The 25,458-nt window shown below is 38.7% G+C and overlaps 1 protein-coding gene across 2 annotated transcripts in view; it reads right to left on the reverse strand.

Moving 5' to 3' along the window:
* Window positions 1-25,458, reverse strand: part of si:zfos-2326c3.2 (misshapen-like kinase 1) — an 86,674-nt gene that overhangs the window by 19,278 nt on the left and 41,938 nt on the right. The window contains exons 14-24 of one of the 2 annotated variants that reach the window (XM_042493011.1): window positions 24,397-24,531; window positions 19,564-19,632; window positions 12,670-12,993; window positions 10,575-10,709; window positions 10,248-10,382; window positions 7,675-7,745; window positions 5,602-5,681; window positions 2,898-2,980; window positions 2,450-2,544; window positions 662-746; window positions 198-365 (exon numbers count right to left, since the gene is read on the reverse strand). In XM_042493011.1, coding sequence (XP_042348945.1) covers window positions 198-365; window positions 662-746; window positions 2,450-2,544; window positions 2,898-2,980; window positions 5,602-5,681; window positions 7,675-7,745; window positions 10,248-10,382; window positions 10,575-10,709; window positions 12,670-12,993; window positions 19,564-19,632; window positions 24,397-24,531 — 1,380 coding nt within the window. The remainder of the gene's footprint in view (window positions 1-197; window positions 366-661; window positions 747-2,449; window positions 2,545-2,897; window positions 2,981-5,601; window positions 5,682-7,674; window positions 7,746-10,247; window positions 10,383-10,574; window positions 10,710-12,669; window positions 12,994-19,563; window positions 19,633-24,396; window positions 24,532-25,458) is intronic. The other variant, XM_042493012.1, reaches the window with a different exon arrangement.

Consider the following 25,458-nt stretch of genomic DNA (forward strand, 5'->3'; position numbering starts at 1 on the left):
ATGGTATTTATATAGCACCTATTCAAACTTCATGATTAAAAAAGACATGGAAATCAAAATTTTACTAAATGGGACCTTTAAAATAGCAGCGAAATTTGCTTGTACTTTTTAAACCTTTATCAATACAAGAATCTAGAACATCCTACTTTTAAACATGCTGATGACTTTGAACAATACATTCCTTTACATAAACTCACATGTAAGTCCTGGTTTGAGGTGGATCGAGGGGCTGTGGGTGACTGTGAGTAGTTGAGTTCGCGTGTTCGCTGCTGCTGTCCCAGTGCGTTGTGGGTAGGACTGGAGGAGGAGGTTTTCTGCAGAAGGTCTGGTAGCAGGTAGGTATCATCTGAACCTGTCCGAGAAATCTGCAGGACACAGTGAGAGACAAAGTATGGAGTGAGGGGGGCTGTTGTGATAGATGATGTAGCTGTCATCCAGGTGACATTGACCCACACAGGTTTTAATGTCTGTGACTCGACCAGTCCATGCAACAGAGTATATGTTTATCACTCCACCATCTACATCAGTTATCTTCATTTCACAGTTAGGATGTTGCACCCTCTAGCTGCTCAACATGAAAATGCAAAGAGTTTATAAGCAGAGTTTGTTAGAGAAACATGGGAGCAGTGTGTGATTTTGAGTGTGTATGTGTGCAGGGTACCTGGTTAAGATTGTGATGAGGTTGTAGTACGATGCCATCAGGTATTCCTCTAAAGTATTTCCCCTTTCCGTTGGACAGGCCAGACCTTGAAACATACAGACAGGTCGAGATTGTACACCAGAGCCTGACTTCAGGTACTGCATTCATTAGTTAGAAACAAGATCAATACATCCTCAAGATCAATAGCAAGGAAAAAAATATAAGGCTGATTAAGGTCCTGGGATCAAAAGTGAAACCAGAGGAGAAATAATTCCTGTCAAAAATAATAAACAGTGGAATCTATTTGCCCTCGCCATTAGCAGAAATAAATGCATTGTATCGCATTAACACTACAATTTACTTTAATGGCATGTCTGTGAGAATGTAAAATGCAAACTGATGACAAATTTAACTTGTCCCAGTTTGATTTTCAAGGTTTAGATGGTCCAATAAATTCTGAATGAAGCCGTGGGATTTTAATCCTGCACTTGGGCGTGTGCAGATTTGAAAATTTTTCAATTTAATTTGTGTTTTGGGTTTAACAGCCTTGGCAGTCAGAGGAAACATTTCCACATACAGAGTTTCAAAGTAGATGCGGCAGAATTCTGAGTAAACATACACCTTTTGGCTCAAACTGATGGTTCTGATTCTTAGCACTGGATTCACAATTGGTACATTACATCTTGCAAAAGGCCATTTTCATAACTCTGTTGTTTGGAAACACTAAAAGAATGAATCAGTTCTATGTAACAACTGTTAGCCCTTGGCCATATGATTTTGGAATCTTTGAAAGAGATAGTTCAGATTCTTTAAAGTGGGGTAGTATGAGGTACTTTTCCATAGTCAGTGTTTTAGCTCCAGTAGATAGTGATCAGCATGCCTCCAGTTTGGGGAGGAGGACAGGAGTACCGCTACAGAAGCTAAAGCTTTATAAATTTTACAGTTATATATTTAAAATAATTCAGAGAAAAAAATTTTTTTTTTTAGCTCTTTCTTACTTTAATTTTCTTGTTGGTTTTTGTTTTTTGGGGTTTTATTGTGCTTATTTTAAGGTCATTTTCTTGTAACTTTTTACTAATTTCTTGTAAGGTTTTAACCATTTCTTTTTCATTGCTCAGTACCTTCTATACATGTTTTTGAAAGATATCAAGCCAATGTGCTTAGGTTTCAAAGGGTTAAAACACCAAAGTCACACATTGGCAAAGACAAGGTAACTGATCGAGGCAGAGGTAGACCTGCAACTCCCATATTTGAGCCCTGAGCAAATTGTTTTGATTTATTTTATAAAAATGGGGTAAAAAGGCAATGACGAATCTGTTGAGGACTGTCCAACACAATGGAAAAAAATTTGTAGATAATATTTATCTATATTAATAATATTTTTAAAAACGCCAGGAACAAATTTCCAAAGATTTATATCTAAAATTACCATAATTATATATATATATATATATTCAACTAAATTATTATAATTTCTAAGCAAGTTTTAAGGTAATTTCTTTTTTTAATTACATTTTTCTTTTTACATTTTTATCAATTTTTTTGTTTGTTTGTTTGGCATATTTGGAGGGATGTTTCTTTTTCATATTTCAGGAAATGTTCTTGTTCTTTTTTTTAAATTTCCTGCTAATCTCTGGTTCACTTCTTCTGAAGTTGCTCATTGCCTTCTTGAAATAAATCAAGCCAATTTGCCCAGGTTTCAAAGGTTTAACAGGAAAGATGGGGTGAAATGCATCGTGTGCTGAAATCCGGAAAGGTTTTAACAATATAATAAACACAATGCAATTACTATATCGATGAACATTTCACCTGCTCCTCTCCTCTTCATCACTGCTGCCGACCTCGTCACTGGAAGAGGAGTACTCTGTGGCCTTGTTAAGTCGACCCTGAGCAGATCTCACACCCTGCATCAGAGACGTGAGAAACAATGTGAGTAAATGAGGTCAGAGGAGTCAGAGGATCAAAGTAAGAGTGGAGAGACAAAAACAAAAGAAACCAAACACTTTTGTTAAATGTGGTATTGATGACACAAAGCTACTGGTACATCTAAAGAAAAGGGACTTAGAGAGAGAGGAGGTCTCTTCACATCAAACGTAGAAGGGAAACGTTGTGTGTTTTGTGATATAATCAAGATCGCGCAGATTTTTCTGTTAATATTACTGTATTGCCTGCTCATGAAAGCATGTGGATCTGCAGGTATACAGTTTAAAGTAGGGCAGTGTAATTTGTTCATAGCTGTGAAAATGTCTTCATTTACTTGTCCACTGGTTATGTTTTCCTGTGTCCTCCGGTGCTGCTGTTGACGGTGCTGTAGAAGAGGACTCTCCAGCTTGAAGTAGCCTATGATACACAAACACACTCATTAGTTACATTACATTAGCAGCAGTTATGCAGTGTGAAAACAGAAGCAGGGTGGTGTAAAGCAAACCGCTGAACCAAAACCAGATTAACATCAGCGGTGAGAGGTTTAATTACCATGGACAAATGAGGACATTGTCAAAAACAAGGCTGCCTTTGCTGGCCTCTACATGGAGTCGAACACTGTGTATCACTGGGCTGGAGAGCTTTACTGTAATTGTGAAAGCAGGTGAACTATGAATGAATCACAGACTGTAAGAAAGAAGTGGACGTAGCCATCATGACATCGCCCATTTGTTTTTTGACTCTCATTCTGAAACCTTCAATTTACACATCCAGCAGACACATATTATCAGTGATTTAGAGTTGTGCGTCTGTTCACCAGATAAATTTAAGTTCAAAACTCACTCTCTTTTTAGCTCTCACCTGGTCTCCATAAACTGGTAAGGGAAATATCTGGTTTTTAGTTGCTAAATGGTTCTCAAAGTTTCACAGCATGTTGCTACTGCAGTTGTCTATCTGCTGTTTGGTGCTAAGCAGGTAGTGTACGGTGGGTTTTTTAAAGCTTTTTCAGTCCAGTAAAGTTGGAGCCAGGAAAACAAAAATAATGAGATAAAAGACTATAAAAGACTTCACATTGCAGTGCAATGTGTTGACAAATGGTGGTCATATTAATGGATTATCAAGCCGTTCCAGAGCTGGCCATCGGATGGTACTAGAATAACTGTCTCTGTTGTTGTAACTGCACTGGCTGAAAAAACTCTGCTGAGGTTATGAGCACATAAATGATTGTTTTATGGTACAAAATAGGGAAAGGCCACTCTTCCTGCAACAGACCGAGGCTACCAATACCTGGTCTACCTTCCAGCTGTTTGATTTAAATTGTTTTTTATGGCATTAAACTGAGGTATAATAGTTCATTCATAAATTATACACAGATCAGCTACAATATTAAAATCACAGGTGAATAACATTGTATCATTCTGTGTCCCCTCTCTAAATTTCAAGGTTTTTGTGGGTTTCTGAATGCAGCGCAGGCGGAGCTCTCCTTGAGGCGTTTTTTTTCCTCAGCGGCAGTTTGTGACTTGCCGGGTTGATAATTGATCTGTTGAAAGCTGATCAGATCAGACTGATGGATGAGAGGAGAAGCTGCTGAGTGAATGCAAACTTTTACACCCACCAGAATGACTGCTTAAGTTTCAGTTTCAATGCGCTTGATATTCTACTGCTCCATGTCTACCCCGAGTGCTCTCTGCGCTCTGAGGCAGCGTTAAGATGAAAATGGCCCAACTAAAAACAGAAAAGTCTTTCCTTTGCGTTTAAAAAAAAATCTTTGTTCATATGAAAACATTGTGAAAATGATCCTCGTGTACATGGATCTGCAAACAACAAAAAAAGCTGATGTTTTAATCATAGAAGGGTGCCTCACATTAATGAATGCGTGAGAAACCCTGGGTTCACGGCGTTGATGGTGGATCCTTTGAATCCTATGGGTGGTGAGGTGGGGTAACACCATGTCCCACAGATGCACAATCAAATTGGGACCTGGGGAATGAGGAGGCCAGGTTGGTGCCTTTAGTTCCTCAGTTCCTGAGCAGTTTTTGCAGTGTGGCACTGTGTATTGTCTGGCTGGGGGGTTGATGTTGCCATGTGGCGGTGTACTTGGTCTGCAGTGGTATTTAGGTGGGTTGTGTGCATCAGGTGGCATGCACATGAATGCCAGCATCCGAGATTTCCAAACATAACACTACATTTTAACAAGATGATCAATGTTATTCACTTCACCAGTAGGTGGTTTCAGCGTTGAGGCTGATCGGTGCATATTTCAATGCCACAAACACCCTTTCCAACAACAGCATAGTTCAAAGAGGAAAGCAGCTTTTTCTCAGTTATATCATGAGCAGATAAAAAGCTTTTCACCACAGTAAAGCTGTATGAGTCTCTAGGAGAATCTCTGATCTGTGGCTCCAAACAAAGAAGGCCGAGGCCCGCAGCCAAACTGAGTGGGAGGCATCAAAAGCTGTTTCCTCCCTACTACACACAGAGGGAAACTTTGAAATACTAAACATATTCTCCCCATCTTTCTCTCTTCTTTCTGTCTGTTACAGTCACAACAAGAGCTTCCTTGCTGCTGTGCAGAGAACACAGGGAGCAGAGCTTTGAAAGAGATGAGTTGCTTCTGTCTCTCTAGACACACAGGTAGAGGGCAGGCTTTGAGCTGGTTATACAGTTCAGTGCAGCCTCGCGGCTTTTTAAGTATATGTAGTGTAAGTTGAATCTGTGGTGGGCTGTGGTGGGTTTTGGTGTGGCTGCATATATCCTGTGTGTGTGTGTGTTTGTCTGTTTATGAGGTTTTTATTTAGGAAGTGGGGCATATGAGTATGTGAACTGACTTGGCATATTCCTATCACATAGGAACCCATGCTTAAAAATAAGTCCCATCAAATTAAAACATTATTTCAGGAGCTACCAAAGATGACAGAACTATCTATTTTATATCTATGAACAGAGTTTAAGAACCTATATCTTTAAGGTTTTATTTTTATTGCTCGTACAGCAGATGACAGTGTGTCTTGAGCTTGGTGAGTTCAAGTGACACAGACCTGAGTGATTGCTGCTGCTCGACGAAACTCCATGAGACACAGAGCGTCCGCTCTTATCAGCCACAGACACTGGACTGCCACTAGATGGAGAAAGAGACACATGCACACAAAGTGACACAGATGGAGAGAGAATTGCGATCATCATTATCCACTTCTATATGTTCTCATCTTGAGTATATCCTTCATGCTGCTGCTGCAATGACCTAATTTCCTCGCCATTAGTTTCATGTAATCGAAAATAATCATCCAAGCTAAACTAATCTGATGTACCCATGACCGATTCTTCTCTAATAGTATGCGCCTGTATGCTGGATTGTAGTGTGACAGACACCCTCACAGTAAATAAGGGGCACCGTGGCTGAAAGGATAACTGAGGAAAAAATGCTACCCTGCTCATAGCATAGTTGCAATACCAAAGATTATAAATATGTGTTTATTCACATTCTATTTAAGACTTAGACTTCTCTTGTGTCCAGTTTAGGGACAGACACACACATTGTATCTTTATGCTGCTAAGCATTGCTCACATATTTGCTGCTTAAGGCAACCAGCTCAGCTGACACTTAGAGCTAAACTAGCTTGTGGGTGCTCCCAATGTTAATACACATGCCACTTTTACACCTCTATTTTGTGCATTTTACTGTTACATCAAGGCTCAACAATGTTAGTAGCTGCGATTCTCCTGTTTTGGAGGAAAAAATTGAAAAATGAAAAAAGAAAAATGTTGGTGTGTAAACCCTCTATAAAAATTGCCTGTGGAATAAAGAATACAAGATAAATTCTTTTACGTGCATTTTTTTCTTGAGGGCATATGATTCAAGTAAGCCAGAGAAATTTAAATCTTACTGAGGGGGGATATTTGATACCCCCTTTGTCATGGAGACATGTGTAACATCTAACTTACAATGGAATTATAGACATTAAACCACAATACTTTCAATTTAAAAAAAATCTATACAAAATCTGGCCAATGAGAAAAATTCCTTTTATTTGGGGGTTGGAAGAGGATCAAAACTGTCACTTCTTTAAAACTGAAACTTAAGACATGCTGTCTTTTTTTGTCCACATATGGTGATGTTTTGGATGACCCTGAAAGAATGGCTAGCTTCACAGTCCCTATTGTTAATGTGCCATAAAACAAAAATACTTACAAAATGGATGTCCAAGTATTTTAAATACAGTTACTTTAATGGGTAAGAGATGCATTTTTGGGCTAAAAGAAAAAGACCGTTTGACATTCCCTAATTCTCTCTCCTTTTTGAAACATAATTTTAAGGTCAGAGGGCATTATTGCAAATAGACAGGGAACAAGTTAGGGCTCTTTGTTTTGTCATTAAGGTTTGTTATTGTGATATAGTTCTGTTTTACCTCTCATTTCATCATCTGGGTCATATGATGACTTACTACTGGTTCTTGGCGCTATAACAGTGGGGCTTTATCTATATGGCACGTGTTGCCAGCAACTTTTTTATAAAGTCAAGTCAAAATGTAAATAAAAAATGAATAAATAAAAATAGCTCCCTGAGGTTTTACAAATTAAAAGTTCCTCCCATGCTGACACTTTCTTTGTACTTTTTCATTAACAAATTTTTACTGGCAACCATTGAAATAAAATGGCAATACAGATAATCAGCAAAATGCCAAATATCAGCTCCAATAATCGGTCAGGCCAACAATCTGTCAACCCTTAGAGGAAACAGAACTAAACTTTTAGTTTCTAAAATAATCAAGGAAGTTACACTGCTCCTCATGCCAAAATGTGTACATTGTCTCTCTTGATGGAGAGTTGGACTCCAGCTCTGCTCTCTAATACGTTCACATTTTAGAAAATCTAAGTAACATTTTCCCCATTAAGGATGTGTTTTTTCAAGCAGCCTGCAACCCATCCACACATCCCTGTGTGTGTGTGTGTGTGTGTGTGTGTGTAAAAAGCAGAGGGCACACATGTTGTGAACCTGCCTATGTAGACACATCTTACTATCAGAATAACAGCAGCAGCATAAAATAGAAGAAAAATCCTCAATTTGCAATTCTGACGTTAGACTGTGTGCATACAGTGTAGATGTGGTCTACCTTGAAGCGGTCCTCTTGTGCCCCATCACCAGCTCTCGACAGTAGAACTTAGAGGTAGTGCGTTCGGGGACCTGGAATTTACACAAGACAGAGAGCAGAAGAAGAATCAGCTGAACTGACTTGACAAAAACACACAGTGAGTATATACACAAAAATGGTAGTCTCCTGGTGGTCCTAAATTGCTTGTTTCACTTTTCATAGGTTTGAGACGGCTCTTTACAAGAAACTCACGTCTAGCCAAGCAGGGTTTAAGCTAATCATTGGAAGGTTTCTGTGGTTATGAAACCTTTATGTACAACAACTTCTACAGTGCCTGAAAGGGTGCAGAGCGTAGTGCAATAAAATCTTTAATAACCCACCGGGAAATATTTATTACTGAGAATCTAATGAGACCACTTGGCTCTGCTCTTTCTTAACATTTCAGTGTTGTTCCTTTAAACAACACAAAGCCATGTCCAAATCTCCCATGATGGTGTGGAAATATTGTCTGACTCAGGTTTATTTCTTAACGTTTTGGTTTTTTTTTCTTCAGCAGTGTTGCAGTCAGTGCTGTCTTTTCAACTGAATCTTTCAACATTTCATTCGGCTCAAATTCAAACAGTCAGAGTACCAACCAGCTGGTGACTTTTTGACCTCTCATCTCCTGGGTCACATGGCCTAGTTACAGAGAGGAAGACACACCCAGCTCTGCAGGAAGTGAACTGTGGGAATACCTATCATCCTTCTGACAAGTTGCCCACATCCTGCATCTGGCTCACCCTGAACACGCACACGACAATGCTGAACTCTGTTTCCTGTCTTCTATTGCGGCACACATGACATTACAATATTAGCTTTTTGAGTGTTTTGAAACTGAATTATCAAAGAGCCCTCAGCATAAGACCATTCAAAAATTATATTATATTATTTGAATTCAGAGGGTTGTAAAAATAATCAAACGTCTGTCTTTGATACAGCACTTTACTAGCACACAGTATGGTGTTGTCCACCCCCAAAAGTTGGAAAGCCACAGCAGTGCTTTCAAGATTTTGGGTTTCTACTAGAACATGCTTAAATAGTTTAATTTTCAAAAAATGCTTTGTTTTCCTCATAATGTCTGTACTGAAACACCTGTGTTCACCCTCTGCTGTATTAGCATCTATCTCTTTAAGCCCCCACGTTTTCCTGACGTTAGCATGTATCTACATGTAGCAGTGTACTTGGAGCTGGAAAATGACTATGTAAAGTGGCACTTCTTCTCAACAAAATGTTCCAGCAGGAATATGATCCAAAATCTGTAAGAAATTTACATCATTACCCACATTTCCCAAGTTTCCCTGACGTTAATATGTAGCTAGATGTAGCAGTGTACTTGTAGCCGGAAAATGACTCCCATCACAATGTTCCAGCAGGAATATGATCCCAAGTTGGGGAGAAAATAGCTACATTGGCAACCAAGCTACATGTTTTTTTTCTGATTTAGCATGTAGCTAGATGTAGCAGTGAACTTGCAGCCAGAGACTGCCTGTGTAAAGTGGCACTTTGTCCCAATGAAATTTACCAATAAAGGCTTCTAAACACAAACAGACATTTTCCAAGAGGAATATGATCCGAGGTTAGGGAGAAACTAACATCGGCAACCAAAAACTTAACCTGACATTAGTATGTAGCTCCACGTGGCAATGTAGGCTACGTAATGTAAACACTTGCAGAAGTGTGCCTGGAGCAGATGATTATACAAATCTATCAAACTCTGACATCAGCTTGTCAGAACAATCTGAAGCCCAAGGTTTTTGCTAACTAATTACTTTTACATTCATTTACCTCATTATTTGAAACTTTGGCCACTTTTAATATGGACGTCCGACGATATATATGTGACAAAAAATAAGGGAAAACAGGTTCTCTTTAAAGCAGCTCCAGCAACCTCAGTGCAATCACAGGAGAGAGCAGAGTTATTAACTGCTCTACCGACTCCATATGGCCTCCTGTTAGTTCAACAACATAACATAGCAAACAGACAGCTTTATTGGGCCCCCCTCCTCTCTCTGCAGTAGTTATTAGTTGTTCTATCAACTCCATATGGTGTTCTGTTAGTAAATACACCTAACAGCATATTCTGTTCGTGTAACACCCAGTGGGGGAGCAGTGATATTGGACAGAATGCGACAGAGAAAGAGAGTGAAGGTGAATGTTGTGCTTTTAAGTAAGTAAGGTGTGTTTATCACAGAGAGGTTTTTTTTTATTAAAAGACACTTCATAAAAAGCCTTGAGGTAAAGCTCAAGCCCTCTCTTCTTACAAGCATACACAAAAACACACACTTTCCCTGAAACACAAACACAGTGTGCCAACCTCGTGCTGTATGCATCACTTCCTTAGCTAAATATGATCCCAATACAGGATGCTTAGCACACACAAACACATTATGCCCAACTCATGTGATACAGACTGCATACCACGCCTGGCATGACCATAACAGCAACTTCCCCTTTTGATTGGTTCAATTATTTTCCCCGTTTGCTGTAAGTCATCAAACCTGCAAGCATATATTCTGATATGTCATCCAGCAGCTGATGGGAGAGTCGTTGCTCACCTTAGGTGGCGTCCCGGAGTCCCAGAAGACATCATCAGTTGGGGACAGGGGGGAGAAAGGGGACAATGGGGAGATGGCCATATCTGACATAGAGCTGCTGTGAGGGGTGTCTCGACTGGACCGCAGATTGGCATTCTGGGAAAATAAAAGTTTCACCCATTATTACATGTTCCCAAAAGTAGGATCATGTGTATAAAAACATTCTTACACACTTCAGTCAAGCATGGAACAGAAAGGAACAGACTAAACATTATTTAATATCGCAAAGAGGAGAGCAGGATACAATAAATCCAAAGAAAACACGTTATTTGATGTAACAGTGAATACCTGGTTAATGTGAGCTCTCTGCATGGCTGGAGTACAGGGACTAGAGCTGCTCCCGGAGCCCAGCCTCGAGTGCACCTGGCTGGGCAGACCAGCAGCCAAAAGCAGCCTGGCAAGGTTTGATTCTTGGAAATCCATCTAAAACACACAAAAAAACATGTAACACAAGGGTTCTACACATGAATACATAAATGCACTTTATATGTACTGTATATCAAACAGATATAATGTGGGACACAAGGAATGATAATGGCGAGTTGTGCATGAAACTGTAATGATTGATGTGATGCAGCTGTGACACAGTCACCTCTGGAGGCCCACTATCAGCTGATTCAGTGCTTTAGTATTATGGGCAGACATGACTGTCGCCATATTATGCAACACTTTGGAGTCACTGCAGTCAGCACTTTAGAATCCCTCTTAAAAACTGTGTTAAAAGTTATTTTCAGTCACTTTATATAAAGCCTCTCTGTCTGACTTTAACCAATTTATATCAAATTTCTCCTAGGTTAAAGTTTAGGAATGTTCTGAGGACTATTTTATGAACATTGGCCCAAACATAAAAAGGTGCCACTAATCAGTGTCACATTAACAAATATTACAGCTCTGTGTTTTTCTTGGTAGTTCCCAATTCCGTACCGTAGAATTGCTGCAAAGTCAGGCATGAAAATACTCAGCTTAAAAAGGGTTTCATGCTGATCAATTGAGAGCTTCCACTGGAAGAAAAGTAACCAGGGACGAAAGATGGGAAATACTGATAACCATGTACAGTAACAGCCAATCTACAGTAAAAGTGTTTTGAGAAGCATTGTTAACATTCGTGACTCTCACGGCTCACGGAACAGATTTTACTCTATTCAATGTGTGCATCTCAGGGGGACCCCTTGTATAACCTTATGCTTATTTTTTTGTCCTTTTTAGTGAAGCGTAATCTGCACAGACAGCTGTTACAATCATTCAAATATCCTGCTGCATATGTGTTTTGAACTTATTAGACTGATCAAGAATCTCAGGCCAAGTTTTGACGAGAATGGCCCTGCTAAAAATGGGAATGTCTTTCCTTTTGCTAAAGTTGTGACCCCAGAGGAAAAAAGGTGTATGGCAATCGGGAGGACATTACGAGGGTTTTAATAGGTTGCGTTTTCAGGCCCCCAAAATGCTGTTTTCATGTGAACAAAAGGCCAAACCACAACAAAAGATTAACGCTTCATGTAAGAACTGCTGCTGTGTAAACAGCTCCTCAATCTGGGGTGGGAGCTCTAATTAAAAACACTTTCGATTTCCCTTCCAAAATGCCAACATTAAAGCTATTTGGGTTTTGCAAATTTTGCTGTCAGGAAGCTTGGTGAAGGCAGGTAAGGCTGTAGCTGTCCACTCAGCGCCCCACGAGATGTTGGATAAAAGAATGCTTTTGCGCCACTAATGTTTCACTTACATCTCCCTTCCAAAGGAGATTCTCTGTAAGTATAACCTGTTTTGCTAAACTGAACCGAGTTCTGTGTCAAGTAATGAATAAATAAAACCTAACATTTTAAGAAAATCCTTATTCAGCCGTTTGACTGTTGGCTGTTTAAAAATACCTTCCTCTGAAAAAGGCACCTTTGATCTGCTTCCTGTTAAGTTCCACGTGTGGTTTGGCCACTAAGCTAAGAATAAAGGCTACGAACCACATGTTGTCTCCATACTCAGCCAGCATATGCCACCATGCATAGATATGAAAAAATGAATGCTTTCAACTGAGTGTTTTTTTTTTGTTATCACACCTAAGCCAACAGGCAGAAAAGTGACTGCTGGCAGCATCATCACACAGCTGAGCATCGATTCAAGGTTCACTTCTTCCTCGGGGAAATGTTTTGGTCTGAGCTGTGTCTACCTAATGTGACAACATTGTATACAGGAGTCAGCCTACTTTCTCCAGACCTTTGTGTAAAAATGAACTAGACAGAGTAAAACTAAACAAAATTTTAAAAAATGTGAGAAAACAAAGAAATAAATCATCAAACTCAATGAAAGTGAGGGACAGAGAGAGACGGACTGACAGATGTGGGACGTAGAGGTGACAAAGGGTGCCAGACAGCTGAGGGAGGCAGGCGTTTACCGCTGAGCGCTGGCTGTTTGTGGGGCGGCTGGGCGAGGAAGCAGCAGTGGCAGCAGCAGTAGCAGCAGCTGCGTTCCCACTATTAGCTGTTAGCTTCTGGAGCGCTGCCACAGGCTTCTCTCTCTGCCTCTCTCTCTCCCTGTGTCTGTGGTCGTGCTGCAGCGACAGGAGCTGGGTTTGGTCCTTGGGCAGGGTGCGGTGGGATCTCCTGCCTGCTGACGGCTGCTGATGCTGAGCCAGAGGCTGGGGCTTGGCTTGCAGCTGTAGCTGAGGCTGGGAGAGCTGGGCCTTATGCTGAAACAGCTGGTTTGGAGCCACAGCTCTCTATGTAGCAAACATGAAAAGCACACATAGAAAGTGACAGAGCCTGGGAGTGTCCATGTGAAATAACATATATGTTATGCTGTTTTGTGAGGCTAACATGTCTGTGCAAATTTCAGCAAGCAAGAGGAGGAAAGCTTGTGACCTGTCACTGCTAGTCAAGAAAATAAGGCAACCGATACCTGTATTTGTTGACCTAATTTACGTCATTTGGTGGGGTTTCTTTGGCTGTTGGGGCTGTTGCTCTAGCTACAGGTTGTACTTTTGCACTTTCATATTTCATATTGTCACCAAGGACACAAAGAGTAAACAGCTGATTAAGACACCTACCCGCCCCTCGCTCCGACTCTCAAACTCAGACCAAAAACCCAATCAACTGGTAATATCTTTTTTGAATATGCTCTTGGCATGTGAAAACCGATGGACATCAACAAATAATATAACAGCAATTAAAGATTATGTAATATTATATGACTCAATGTTTTCTATATATGAATGCGTACTTGGGCCTTTTTCTCCCTGTTTTTTTTTCCACTTTCTTTTATTATTTTGTTCTGTTTCACATGCTGTACATATGCGTGCGTGTATGGGTGTATGTTTGTCAGAGTTGATTGTAATGTATCATTTTACTTTATTTGTTGAAAGATAATGTTACTGCACTGCCTATTTCTGACCATAAATGTTTTCAGAAACATATTTTAGTGCCCTGTTTTGTGTCATGGTGAGTCTGTGCACAGATAAAACGGTAAAACTTAGCAGCACTGATTATATATAAATCAAGATTCTGTTTCTTATTTGAATATTTTTTGCCTCAAATGTTTTCAGAAACTTGTTTCAGCTTACCGTTACACACTCACACAAGATTCAGCTAGCCACCATTGCCTTAAAATGGATGAGGTTGCATTACCTCATTCACCAGCAGGAGCGTTTATTTGGGCGATGCATTCTGGTATTCGTAGGTATTCTACCATTTGAGCAAAAGCCAGTGCCGTAGTCCTTTCTCAATTCAGTTCAAAGAGGCTGTATTGGCAGGACACTAATCAAACAGTATTTCTCTCTGTTCTCTCTGGTCATGTAGCACATATTTCAAAAGTATCTGCATCTAGACAGCTTTGTTTTATATGGTGTCTCGTCTTATTGGTGAAATACTTCTTTAATTCAGAGCGGTATTATTGGTCTTCAAATTTAGACTTTTTTCCCATATTTTTTCATGATAGTACCTGGGGCATACAATGAATACACTGTCTCTTTTTAAGAGTTGTCTTTTTGAATTTGCAATTCCTCCATCTCATTAGCTAGTTCAACATGAACAAACTGGCAACACATGCAAGATTATAAAACACGAGTGTCATTTTCAACTGATTTCAGCTCCTCTTGCCAAGATTAGCTGATTCAGATTTAATTAACTTTTCCACATTTTTGTTGAATGACAACATTCTCTACTAGCATACACACTGATATGGTAGAACAGTCCAATTCCCTAATCAAATTTGACTTCAGAAGCAAAAAATCACTTTAGATACAAATCACAAGGAATAATAATATTATGATTGCGCTTCAGTCTTCAGTGAGTTAGATGTTCTAATTAAAGAACAACTGACAGCGACAATGAGAGCTAATACTTCTGTGGTGAATATGCAGACCGGAGGAATAATACATACCCTGAGTTTGTGTAGGATTTATGCTTCATGTAAATTATTAAACGTACACAAATCTATTTGTAAGTTTTCACTATAAATCGAGTGAATGTTGTGTATGTGTACATACTACTGTAGTTCTGAACACAATAAAGACTCCCAGGTTCTGCAGAGACTGACAAGACCAGCCACAGTTGATGCATAAACAACTCATAAAACACATATCATCAAGCTTGTTTTGACACACAGACACACACACGCTCGAAGAAGAACATAAAAAAGATTTGATTCACTTATTTGGTGTAAAACCAAAATATGTGAGCACACATTCATAAAATAGCAATCAGTCCAGCGCTGGCATTGAAGCTTGGACATATGATGGCAGCTGCTTCTCTGGCAGGAGAATCAGATTTGCAAGCACAACTTTCTCCAGAGGAAATGCAATAAAAGCACAAGTAAAGAATCAATATCATCAACCACATCTCACAGCTCTGATTTTTTTAGGGTTGCAGTTTAAAGTTTCAAGTTACACATCCTTTTGAATGGTTTGCGCTGATGTTAGCCACATAAATATGAAAAACATATAAATGCAAAGCACAGCATATTTAAGTATGTCACAGTAGAGAAACAGAGGCAAAATGTTGGAAGCAGTGTGTAAACTATGTGTATTGTACACACACACACACACACACATTGACTCCTCAAGGAAGTCCATAGAGAGACACACATACTCCAGTGCATCACTTCTGCTGAAAGAAACTCCACTAGAACCAAGAGAAACACTCGGTGTGACATCCTCCTGACCACTTAAGACGTGAACATTTCTGCCACATGCCAGCTGAATAAGATTTGCTGTCATAGAGGGGGAAACCACCACAAATTTAATGCTGTTTTTTCAGAATGAGAGACACACAGTCAGAATACCCAACATACCAAACTAACCATATTCCACTAACAACAGCACTTGAGCATTAATAACACGACAGCTTTCTTGGTCCCTGGGAGCAGAGCCTATTTTCAAAACTATATTACAAAACTCTCCATGAAAGCTATTTGAAGTGTACCACCCAAATTACCACGAAACAATGGTGACTTGCATAAGAATGCATGGTTGCTCTGTTTGGCAATATATACTGCGATAAAAAACAGTGAAAGACAGAAAAAAAAAGTATGTGCTAATACTCAAATTAGGCCATCTGATATGCTTATCATGTGACACACTGATATTAAAGCTGTTTATCCTCTATACATAATAAGGTATGAATGTCAGTTATTAAAATTCAAATGTAGAGCCCATGGTGTATGTTGTAAGATAGCTGTCAAAAAGATGTATCCATAATTAATCATTCTTATTTGTAATTTTAACAATTTCTATGTCAAAAAAGTTGTTTTACACAAAATTCTGCTGTCATATACGTATATCTGTGAAATTGGGTTTGAGTTTGGATTGTTTTTATATGAGTATGAGTGTCTTCACTGTGAGCACGAATCCAGTACAAACGGAAAAGTGCTGAAATGACGTCACTGAGGTCACAGTCAGTTTGCAAGGAGAGTAATCGATCCACGATTCCTCCAACTGCGCATGTGCATGCCCAGAGGCAAACATGGGGGGCAACAGCGTACCAAGTAGTAGCAGCTCTGGAGAAACATCACAGGTAATGTCAATCATAACGTGCATCGCATAGCCATTATTTATTTCATAAAATCGAACCATTATGTATAATATATGTTTCTTGGAGTCACAAACTTATTGGTTTAACTTGCAAGCTAAAGACATTTACATGCCGATGATGGTATCTTAGTGCTATGGTTACTGGGATTAGAAGTTGACCAGTGCAGTTATTTTAGCTAGTTAGCACTGAACTGCATGATATGAAACATATAACGTTACCCAAAACATAATGCACTGTCCCTATATGTTCATCACCACAGCATTAACAATCATGCCACATTTGGGATGAGTTAACTTGAACCAATAACTTTGTGATAACATGGAAGGAGTGAGAAGGTTGATATGGAGAAATAAACCCCGACATGGCGAAATGTCCCACTTATTACGCGGGTTACATTTAGCGAAATTATCAATTTGAGACATCATGTTGATCAAAATATGAATTTTATCGATTTATATTTGCGTTATTTGGCGTATAAATCTGCCCATTGTATAGATCCGGTCACTTTCCCAGTGTTTTGCTCACCCTCCTAACCCTCATAATTTCAACAAAGCCTTTGAAAAAATCAACTCGTGGAGCAGTGGATTATCATAGCTAAATACACATTAAGATGTGTGTAGTTATTTGTGTAGTCTTTGCCTTCATTTACAAGAGATTATGGTACGGGGCGGGAGACACTAATCATTCAGCCCAGAGCCCAGAGTTACTGTAGTGGGAAGGGAGCCTCAACTCTCCATGTAACAACTTGCAAGTCATTTATCTAACTTCACAATTAGTCCAAGCTGGTTAAATACGGCAAAAACTAACTAGGAAAATATCCAGCATAGGTTCTCTTGAAAAAACAATGGCTGCGGTTTAAAATTCGTATTATTTACTCTGTATTTTTGAAGCAATCGGTTTCCAAGATTACTGTAAGTAAATGAACTTACAGATTTTACAGCGTGCAAGCTTGCCCAGGCTCAACACTCAACACTCACTGTGGAAGTGTTTTCAAAAGTAAGGTTTTAATGAAAATGAATGCGTTTAGGAGGTACTGAGTGTACAACAGGATAAATTGGACTTGGATTATATTGTATGTGTTGTGTGAGAGTTTTGAAAAGGATTTTTTGATATAGTTTTTCTGTTGTTCAAGGCAGACCCATTTTAGTGTAGCTCATCCAGAAAATCTCAGTTTGTTGATTCTTTGTTCAGGGGAGGCACGTATGAAAAACAAAGTATTCTTCATGAATTCAATGTAACTCAGGCTGAGTAACTGGTATGCAAATGATAATTTTGTGGTCTAAGTATTCCTCTAAGTTACAGTCGCTGACTAGAAATATTGCATATTAGAGATGAAAGGTGTGTAGGATTGCAGGGGGCTGGAGAGATGGAAAAGAAGCCCTAAAATAAACACGTTTTGTTTCACTTGTTTAATTTTATGTTTCGTGTCTTTAATTGTATGAATCTACAGGCTATGGAGTAATAATCAAGAGCAACTCTCATTATACCAAACAATCGTAACAACATCAGGGCAGGATTGGTCAGACAGAAGAGAAGAAGGGAGGTGAGGATGCCAGAAAGTGTTTCACAAAGAACAGAGACGTGTTTGGTGAATTTGTATGTCTGAAACCCCACTGAGATTTGATAGTCACATTTCGGAAGGAAAACAGAGAGACGAGTGGAAAGAGAGATGATAAAAATGAAAAAGGTTACATGCCTTCTCTCTCCTTTCCTCACTCATTTCCTCCCTTCATCCCTCCCTCCGTCGTTAGAGAGAGAGGGAGAGAGAGAGAGAGAGAGAGAGAGAGAGAGAGAGAGAGAGAGAGATGGAGGGGGCAGGCTTTCAAACAAAAGTGATATCATGCTGTGATAAGCACTGGCTTAAAAGCTTGTCAAGATCTGACACTGCTGGTACAGTGCAGTATATGTCACTGTTATCCCTCTGAATTCCAGACAAACTGAGAATTAAAAACTCCAATCTTTCACACATGAACGAGAACTTCAAAATGATGTACTTCCTCAGAACCACCAGGGGTGTCAGGCAGCCGGAGCATGACTCAAACACACAGTCGCTCTCTGTCTCTTCAACACATGTACAGTATGAAGACACTCAGAGACTGTTTATTTTACTTTCTCTTTTCTGTTCTTCCTGCTGCATTGCAGTGTCTTAAAATCCTTTCCTCCTCGCCTACCCTTTACTCTTTCAGTTCCTTTCATCTTAATAGGAGCCAGTGACACAGTCAACAGCAGCAAAGTCGTCTCTCTTTTTCTCTTTCTTTCTCTTACACAAACTATTCCTCTTGGATTTCAGTCCTTGGATTAAAGCCTATTCTTTCTTCAGCTTAACAACATCATCTTCTCATATCATCAAAGTGGGAACATTACTACATCAGAAGTCACCTTAATCATTTGATCTATTAAATATTATAAAATAATACAAAAATGCCCATCTCAAGGTCTAAAAGCCACACATGATGTCTTTCAATGTATTGTTTTACACAACCAAGAGTCCAAAATGCAAATATACTTTGTTTACTACCACAAAAGACCAAAAAAAACCAGCAAATTCTCACAACTGGGAAGGTAGAACAAAAAAGGGTTTGGCATTTTGCTTGGAAAAATATAATTTTAAAAATTGTTCCAGATACCTCTTGTCAATTGAGCAATCAGTTTTTCAACAAATTCGTCATTGTACTTGCATGTACCTTTTCTGCCAATATGACAATGCAACCATACCAAGTAGGAAATTATATGAAAAACAAAAACATAGGAAGATGTGGAAAATCTTCAAAAAGTAAATAAGATACAATAAAATAAAAGGAGAGAATAACATAAGAGACAGGCACATTTAAAGACTTGCAGGAACAATGATAGAAGAAAAAAGGAAGAAAGGAAGAAAGACATGTAGGAGAAAAGAAAGAAACATAGAAATAAGGAAACTGGGGGGGGGATAAAGAAAAAAAGGCAAAAAAAAAAAGAAAAATTGTAGAAAGAAAGACATGTAGAAATAAAGACTTGTTGAAATAAAGAAAGAAAAAGAAATAAATGTAGAAAGAAAGAAAGAAAGAATTGACATCCACCTGAAAGGTTAGCAGCATAATCTCAAGACCACTAAACATACCGCTGACACCCACACAATGTGTGTTACTGACCAAAACCACCAGCAGCATCAAGACTCAGCACATACTCAGAAGATTTCAAAAGAAATTCCACCTGCCCTCACTCATGTGAAAAACAGAGCAATTAATGACAAGTAAGTAAAATACAGAGTGAAGGTTTGTTACCTGCTCTGCGGCGGAGTCCTGAGGCCTCACTGTCACATCTGCACTCCGCTGCCTGCCTGCCTGCTCCTGCTGAGGATGGGGACGGACACACACACACACACACACACACACACACACACACACACACACACACACACACACACACACACACACACACACACACACACACACGAACAGATAGCCACATGGTTAACTTAAGGTATCTGACAGTACGCTCCTTGACTTTGATTACTTTTTGTTTAACCCAAACAACTAAATTTTTATCTTAATTAAAATTCTAAAATCCTCTTGTTTCACATTATTGTGCTCTTGTTCGGTCCTCACAAGAATAGCAACAGACTGGCACAACAACCACACGCAGGCACGTATACACACGCAGGCACATGCACACGCACACACACACACACACACACTTTAATTAGGGTGTACTAAGGTCTTGAGCAGAATTCTGAGAGGTGGGAACTAAAATATTCAGAGTGTGCAAGATGGCGTGGAGCTTTTAGCCAACGCCCTCAACTCTAAATATTTCATTATGACCTCTTTTTGAATTTCTCCTGGAAAATCCTGGTATGTCCAATTAGTCCAAGCTGGATATTTTCTCACATTTATAATGTTTAATTAAATCTACTCTGTTTGAATATTTGCACTGGCTGCACCGTTGCCTTTAAATTGTGTTTATTTGTTTTGGATCACATTCAGCAGAGATTAACGCTGAAACTGCAGCTTAACTTCAAAACTTCCAACTTTGATGAACTTTGTACATTTAATAATAAACTTAACTGCCCTTTGAGCCATAATCCAAGGTGAGCATGCATACAGAGGGTCAGTCTAGTATTAACAAGAATGACAGGAATAGTAGGCGCTGTGTTACCATAGCCTGTTAACAGCAAGCCCCTAAACAGTTTGCAGGGTCAGATGCCAATTAGACATGGTGTTCAAACTGTGTAACTACAACTTCCAGGTCCATCACATGATGCCATGGGACCCAAAAGACTTATTCCTATAGACCTACACTGGGAGAGACACGTCTGTATATCAATGGATACAGTTTTGAGCGTCTCACAAAAATGACTTGTTTCACTGTCGGGATTTGATTAATTCAGTCGTCAGTTAGCCGTTCGGCCGGTGAAAGTCTTTAATGCAAATGCTCTATCAGCCCAAAAATGAGAAAGATCTGGGTTACTTTAAACCCGGGAAGTTGAACTTTTTGGCTTAATGCGCCATTAAGAAACTTTCAATGAAATGAACGGGACCTCGCCTTCAACACTGTATCCAGTTCTCTTGATATACTGTAAAACTTCAAATAAAAGCCTAGTCCCAATTAAACGTCCAGTCCCTTTTACAAACTGGGTGTGACTACGCATTTTGACAAATAAAGGCCTGTCTCTATAAGCAGCCTGGTCTGGTTGCGATGCAGTTCATTTTTATAGAAGGTCTTTGGATGTATGAAACCTAATTGTTGGCTACCTGTTGGATTTAAGTAAGTCTGATGCTTAGAACACGAATACAGTGTGTATACAGTACTGAGCAAAAGTCTTCAGTCACCTTAAACTTTGTTATTTTAGCAAGGTTACAATGATCACACATATTTATTTGTCAGTAGTCTCATTACTAAAATACGGCAGAACATACAGGAAATATGTACACATATAAAAAATGCAAATATTTCAGAATAAAACAACTTCAACGGACTTAAATTTTGTTTGACCTCCATTTCCACTTAGCATGTCTTGAACTCTCTTAAGCAGACAATATGAGATTCACAATACTAATCTTCTGGTGTATTTAAACCAGGCTGCATTCTGTTGCAAGACGTGTCCAAAGCTCAATATTGATTGCTTGAGCTACCTTTTGTTATGATTGTATGATTCCATGTTCCCCACTAAATATTGACTTTACTCTGAAGAAGCCATTTTGTCCTGACTTTTTGGGTATTATAATGCATTGTACATGTTCACTGTATTTTTTTGTATGTATTTTAATATAGAGACTGAGAAAAAAATATTTATATATCCTCATTAAAACTTTGCTAAAACAACAAATCTGTGGTGGCCTAGGACTTTTGCACAGTACTGTATATCTTTCAATGTTTGTCAATATGGACACACTACTCACAATGTTAGCTTGGTATGATTCTCAGTTCAGTCACTCAGTTAATTTTACTGACACTGTGAGCACCAAAGAAGACGGTATTACTGGAATAGTAAACAAGAAAGATGCAAAAAAAAGAGATGTTAAAGACTATTTTTTTAAAAAGCTACGGAAAATTGTCCAATGAACTATATTCATAATTGTCAGAATTATTCATTTAAAATTATTTTACAGAATAAATTTTTTTAATCTTTATTTTTAGGTCATTCTTTGCTTTGTATTTTTTTTGTTTTACTTTCTCTTTTGTGTTTCCTTTTTTGTTGTTGTTTTTTTCTTCTTTAGGTTGGCAGATTTTCCAGTAATTTTCTTGTATGTAGCTCTAAAGACACTGCAAGTCATATTACTGTCAAACTACTTCTTTACTCATTTATCTTGTTTAGGGTCACAGGGGACAGGAGCATCTCCCAGCATGCACTGAGGCAGGGTAGACCATAAATTGGTTCTTCCTCTGTTTAGGGGAAGTTCTACAACCCATCTTACATCTGATAATGACGCAGCTGAGGGAGCAGGGTTTTTGAGTTTCAACACAGTTGATCAGTCACTGTCCCCGCGCAGTGTGGCGATTCACACCCTTCACTCGGCCACTTCGCTCATATTAAAGCCACAGACACACCGCTGAAATACATTATGTGATGCTTGCCAAATCAATCAATGTGTGAAATGATTGGAACCACGGCGCCAAGGCAAGCTCTTCATCTGACAAAATACAACACATCACATCACACACTCACTGAACCTGTCACATAATTAAATGCAGATGCATTAAAACTTAATGAAGCATCAGATAGATCCATCAAGCACGCTGAACTTAATGACTTCATGGCAATCTGTGTAATCAGAACCTAATACGTACAGATCGCTCTCTGCCACACACACATAAGCACACCAAATAGACATATAATATAACCAGACAGATATTAATAGCATTGAAATACAGTGTCTTCTACATGAAGAAATCAAAGTTCCTAACCTGCTCCTTGGTTTTAATATACACCTATTGAAACTCACTGGTGTGTGGGATCGATTCATTACACGTGTTAAAATTAATGACTAAAAAAGGAATCTCTGATAAAGCACAGAGAGCTATGTGTCTTTCTTTAAAATGACTGGAATTGGCAGAGACATTTTCACACGTCCTCACATGCAGTCACTTTGTAACATTTTCTCACAGTAAAAGGTGATTTTTATTTTCATACAGATTTATATGATGTTATAAATGAACTTTTAACGAGATAAAAGATATTTCTGTAGCAACTTTGTGGAAGTGAATGACCTTCCCTGAACAGGAAACTGCAGAAGTGAAGCAAAACAAAGGATTTTTGAAACATATTCATCCTCCAGCTAATTTACAAAACCTTTTGAAAGTGCTGTGAAATGAGATTTCTTTATATATATGGGCTATGTCTTTTATTCATATTTAATTCCTCAAGATTTGATTAAAGCAGCACCTGCATACTGCCAGATTTATATTAAAAAATAGATAAGAAGGTTCCTGTTTTTTATATTGTGATGGTATTTAAGTTGATAGAAATGTGTCCAAAAGGTGATTTCTCATCTCATAAAGTTTTGTTTGTTCCACAGTAATTATGAAACGATGAATTATAAGATCTCTTCTTCTGGCCCGCCGCGTCGAGGACGGAGTGTTTTTATCACCTGGGTGACAGAGGCTGACAGGTGCAACCACTGCCTCAGTGCTGCGTGCATCAAACGCACCTTGAGCTCAGCGTTTCGGAGCAAAACAAGTTCAAGTGTTCACTCACTGCAGCATCAAATATACACAGACCTAAACACACTTACACACAGCCCAAGTGTTTCTCACACTCACCTGCCACAAGGTATTCCTTCTGACAGGTAACTTGGCTTTTTTGTAAAAACAAACATTATGTAACGTTGGTTTTACATTTAACTTCACATCCTAATTAATGTGAATAAGGACTGTTTTATTTATTTGTAGCCAACATGTGACTGACCATGACAGTTGTGGCACAAAGGTCAGATACAGGCTTCGTATTATTCATTCTGTATATTTTAATTCTTATGACAGCTTTAAGAAAGTGTTAAAGAAACAGAGGTTAAGGACATCCAACAGAGTCAATCTATTACGATGAAATTCCATAAAAAGGTAACTCAATACTTAAGAGCTTCACTAATTCATCTTTTTTATTTGGGTGAAATGACTCTTTTGGTTTTACAACCCGCAATGATAAGTGTTTTGGTTCACTCTTACTGCTCCGAGTGTCAGTTCCAGACGCAGCAGGCTGCTGCTTTCAGTGCAAATGCTCTGACAAACCCACTGTACACTACCTGCTTAGCACTGACCTGCAGACAGAGTTAGAGATTGTATGGTGAACAAAGTGGAGCATTTAGCAGCTTTAGCAGCCCATAGCGCTGTTTACGACTACATGTCAGGCTGCTTCATGTGTAAATAGTAAAGTTGTTGCACAGCTCCTACACTGTTAAATCTGACAAGTTGATTTTTCTTTTAAAAAAAATCTAGGAAAATGATTGCCTAGAAAAATGTAATTACATGCTTCGCACACAAGAGAAAAATGACCATCACTCCTTACTAATGAAATAAACAAAAAAAACTACCAGAGACAGAAGAGATCACTAATGCTACGCTTCCCAGTCATCACGTTGAGGTATATAGTGACAAGTACATATGCCAAAGTTGATCTTTACCTGTCTCCTGTCACTCCTTTTGTTTCTCTCATCTAGTAAGATTCTGTTGTCATGCAGATCAGACTCCTCCCCAAGCAAGATCTCTTGAAGCTCCGCCCACTGGAAGGCACAGTCCGCCAGCTGCCGTCTCTGCTGCTGCAAACAGCAAACACACAACCGTCATCACAAAACCATGCACACCAACAACAGTACAATCAACATCATTTACAAAACTGTTTTTAGGCAAGTGTTAATGATATTGTTCTATTTTTTGTACACTTCATCGCAATATATGAATTTTATATTAATAAGCATTTAGATGGCATTCTTAACCCTTTGGAGCCTGGATCCACATCACTTTTTTTGTGCTGCATTCAGACACCTTTTGCAAGTATTTAAACTTTTCATTTTTGGAAACATGTAAAAAAAAAAAAAAGGCAATGAGCAACTTGGCAAGAAATGTCCTGCAAATTGCAAGATTTTGTAGATTTCAATTTTTTTTTACTATTATTATTTTTTTTAAAGCAAGGGAAAAATGTCAAGAAAACTATAACTATTTAAAATGATCATTACTACATATTGAAAATTATGTTTTGAAATTATTTTTAGGCACTTTTTAGGTCATTTTCTTGTTTGTTTTTTAATTTTCTTTTTTTTTTTTTTTTTTTGCTAATTTTCAGGTAATTTTTTTGTAACTTCTTTTTTTCTTACTAATTTTTGGGTGCTTTCTTCTTAAACAGGTAATTGCCTTTTCCCCCATGTTTTTTTTTAAGAAATCAAGCCAGTTTGCTCTGGTTTCAAAGGGTTAAGAAGTACAACCTACAGTAAAACTACAGCTCTCACATCATTAAAATGACACATGCTTGCACAGATGCTGGTTATTGTGAGGTCACATGATATATAAATAAATGCTTCTGAGACTGAAGGTGTGGGAGCAGTTAGTGAGACTCAGGATGTGACTCATCAGGTGACACTGGTGCTTCTTGTAAAAGATGTTTCTGATAAAAACTGGTGGATCAAGTTATTTTCTCTTCCCCTGAAATGTTTTACTGCCTGCTAACTATAAATGTGAAGAAAAGTGAA

The sequence above is a fragment of the Plectropomus leopardus genome, chromosome 9 (genome assembly GCF_008729295.1).
Source record: "Plectropomus leopardus isolate mb chromosome 9, YSFRI_Pleo_2.0, whole genome shotgun sequence".
Taxonomy (NCBI): domain Eukaryota; kingdom Metazoa; phylum Chordata; class Actinopteri; order Perciformes; family Serranidae; genus Plectropomus; species Plectropomus leopardus.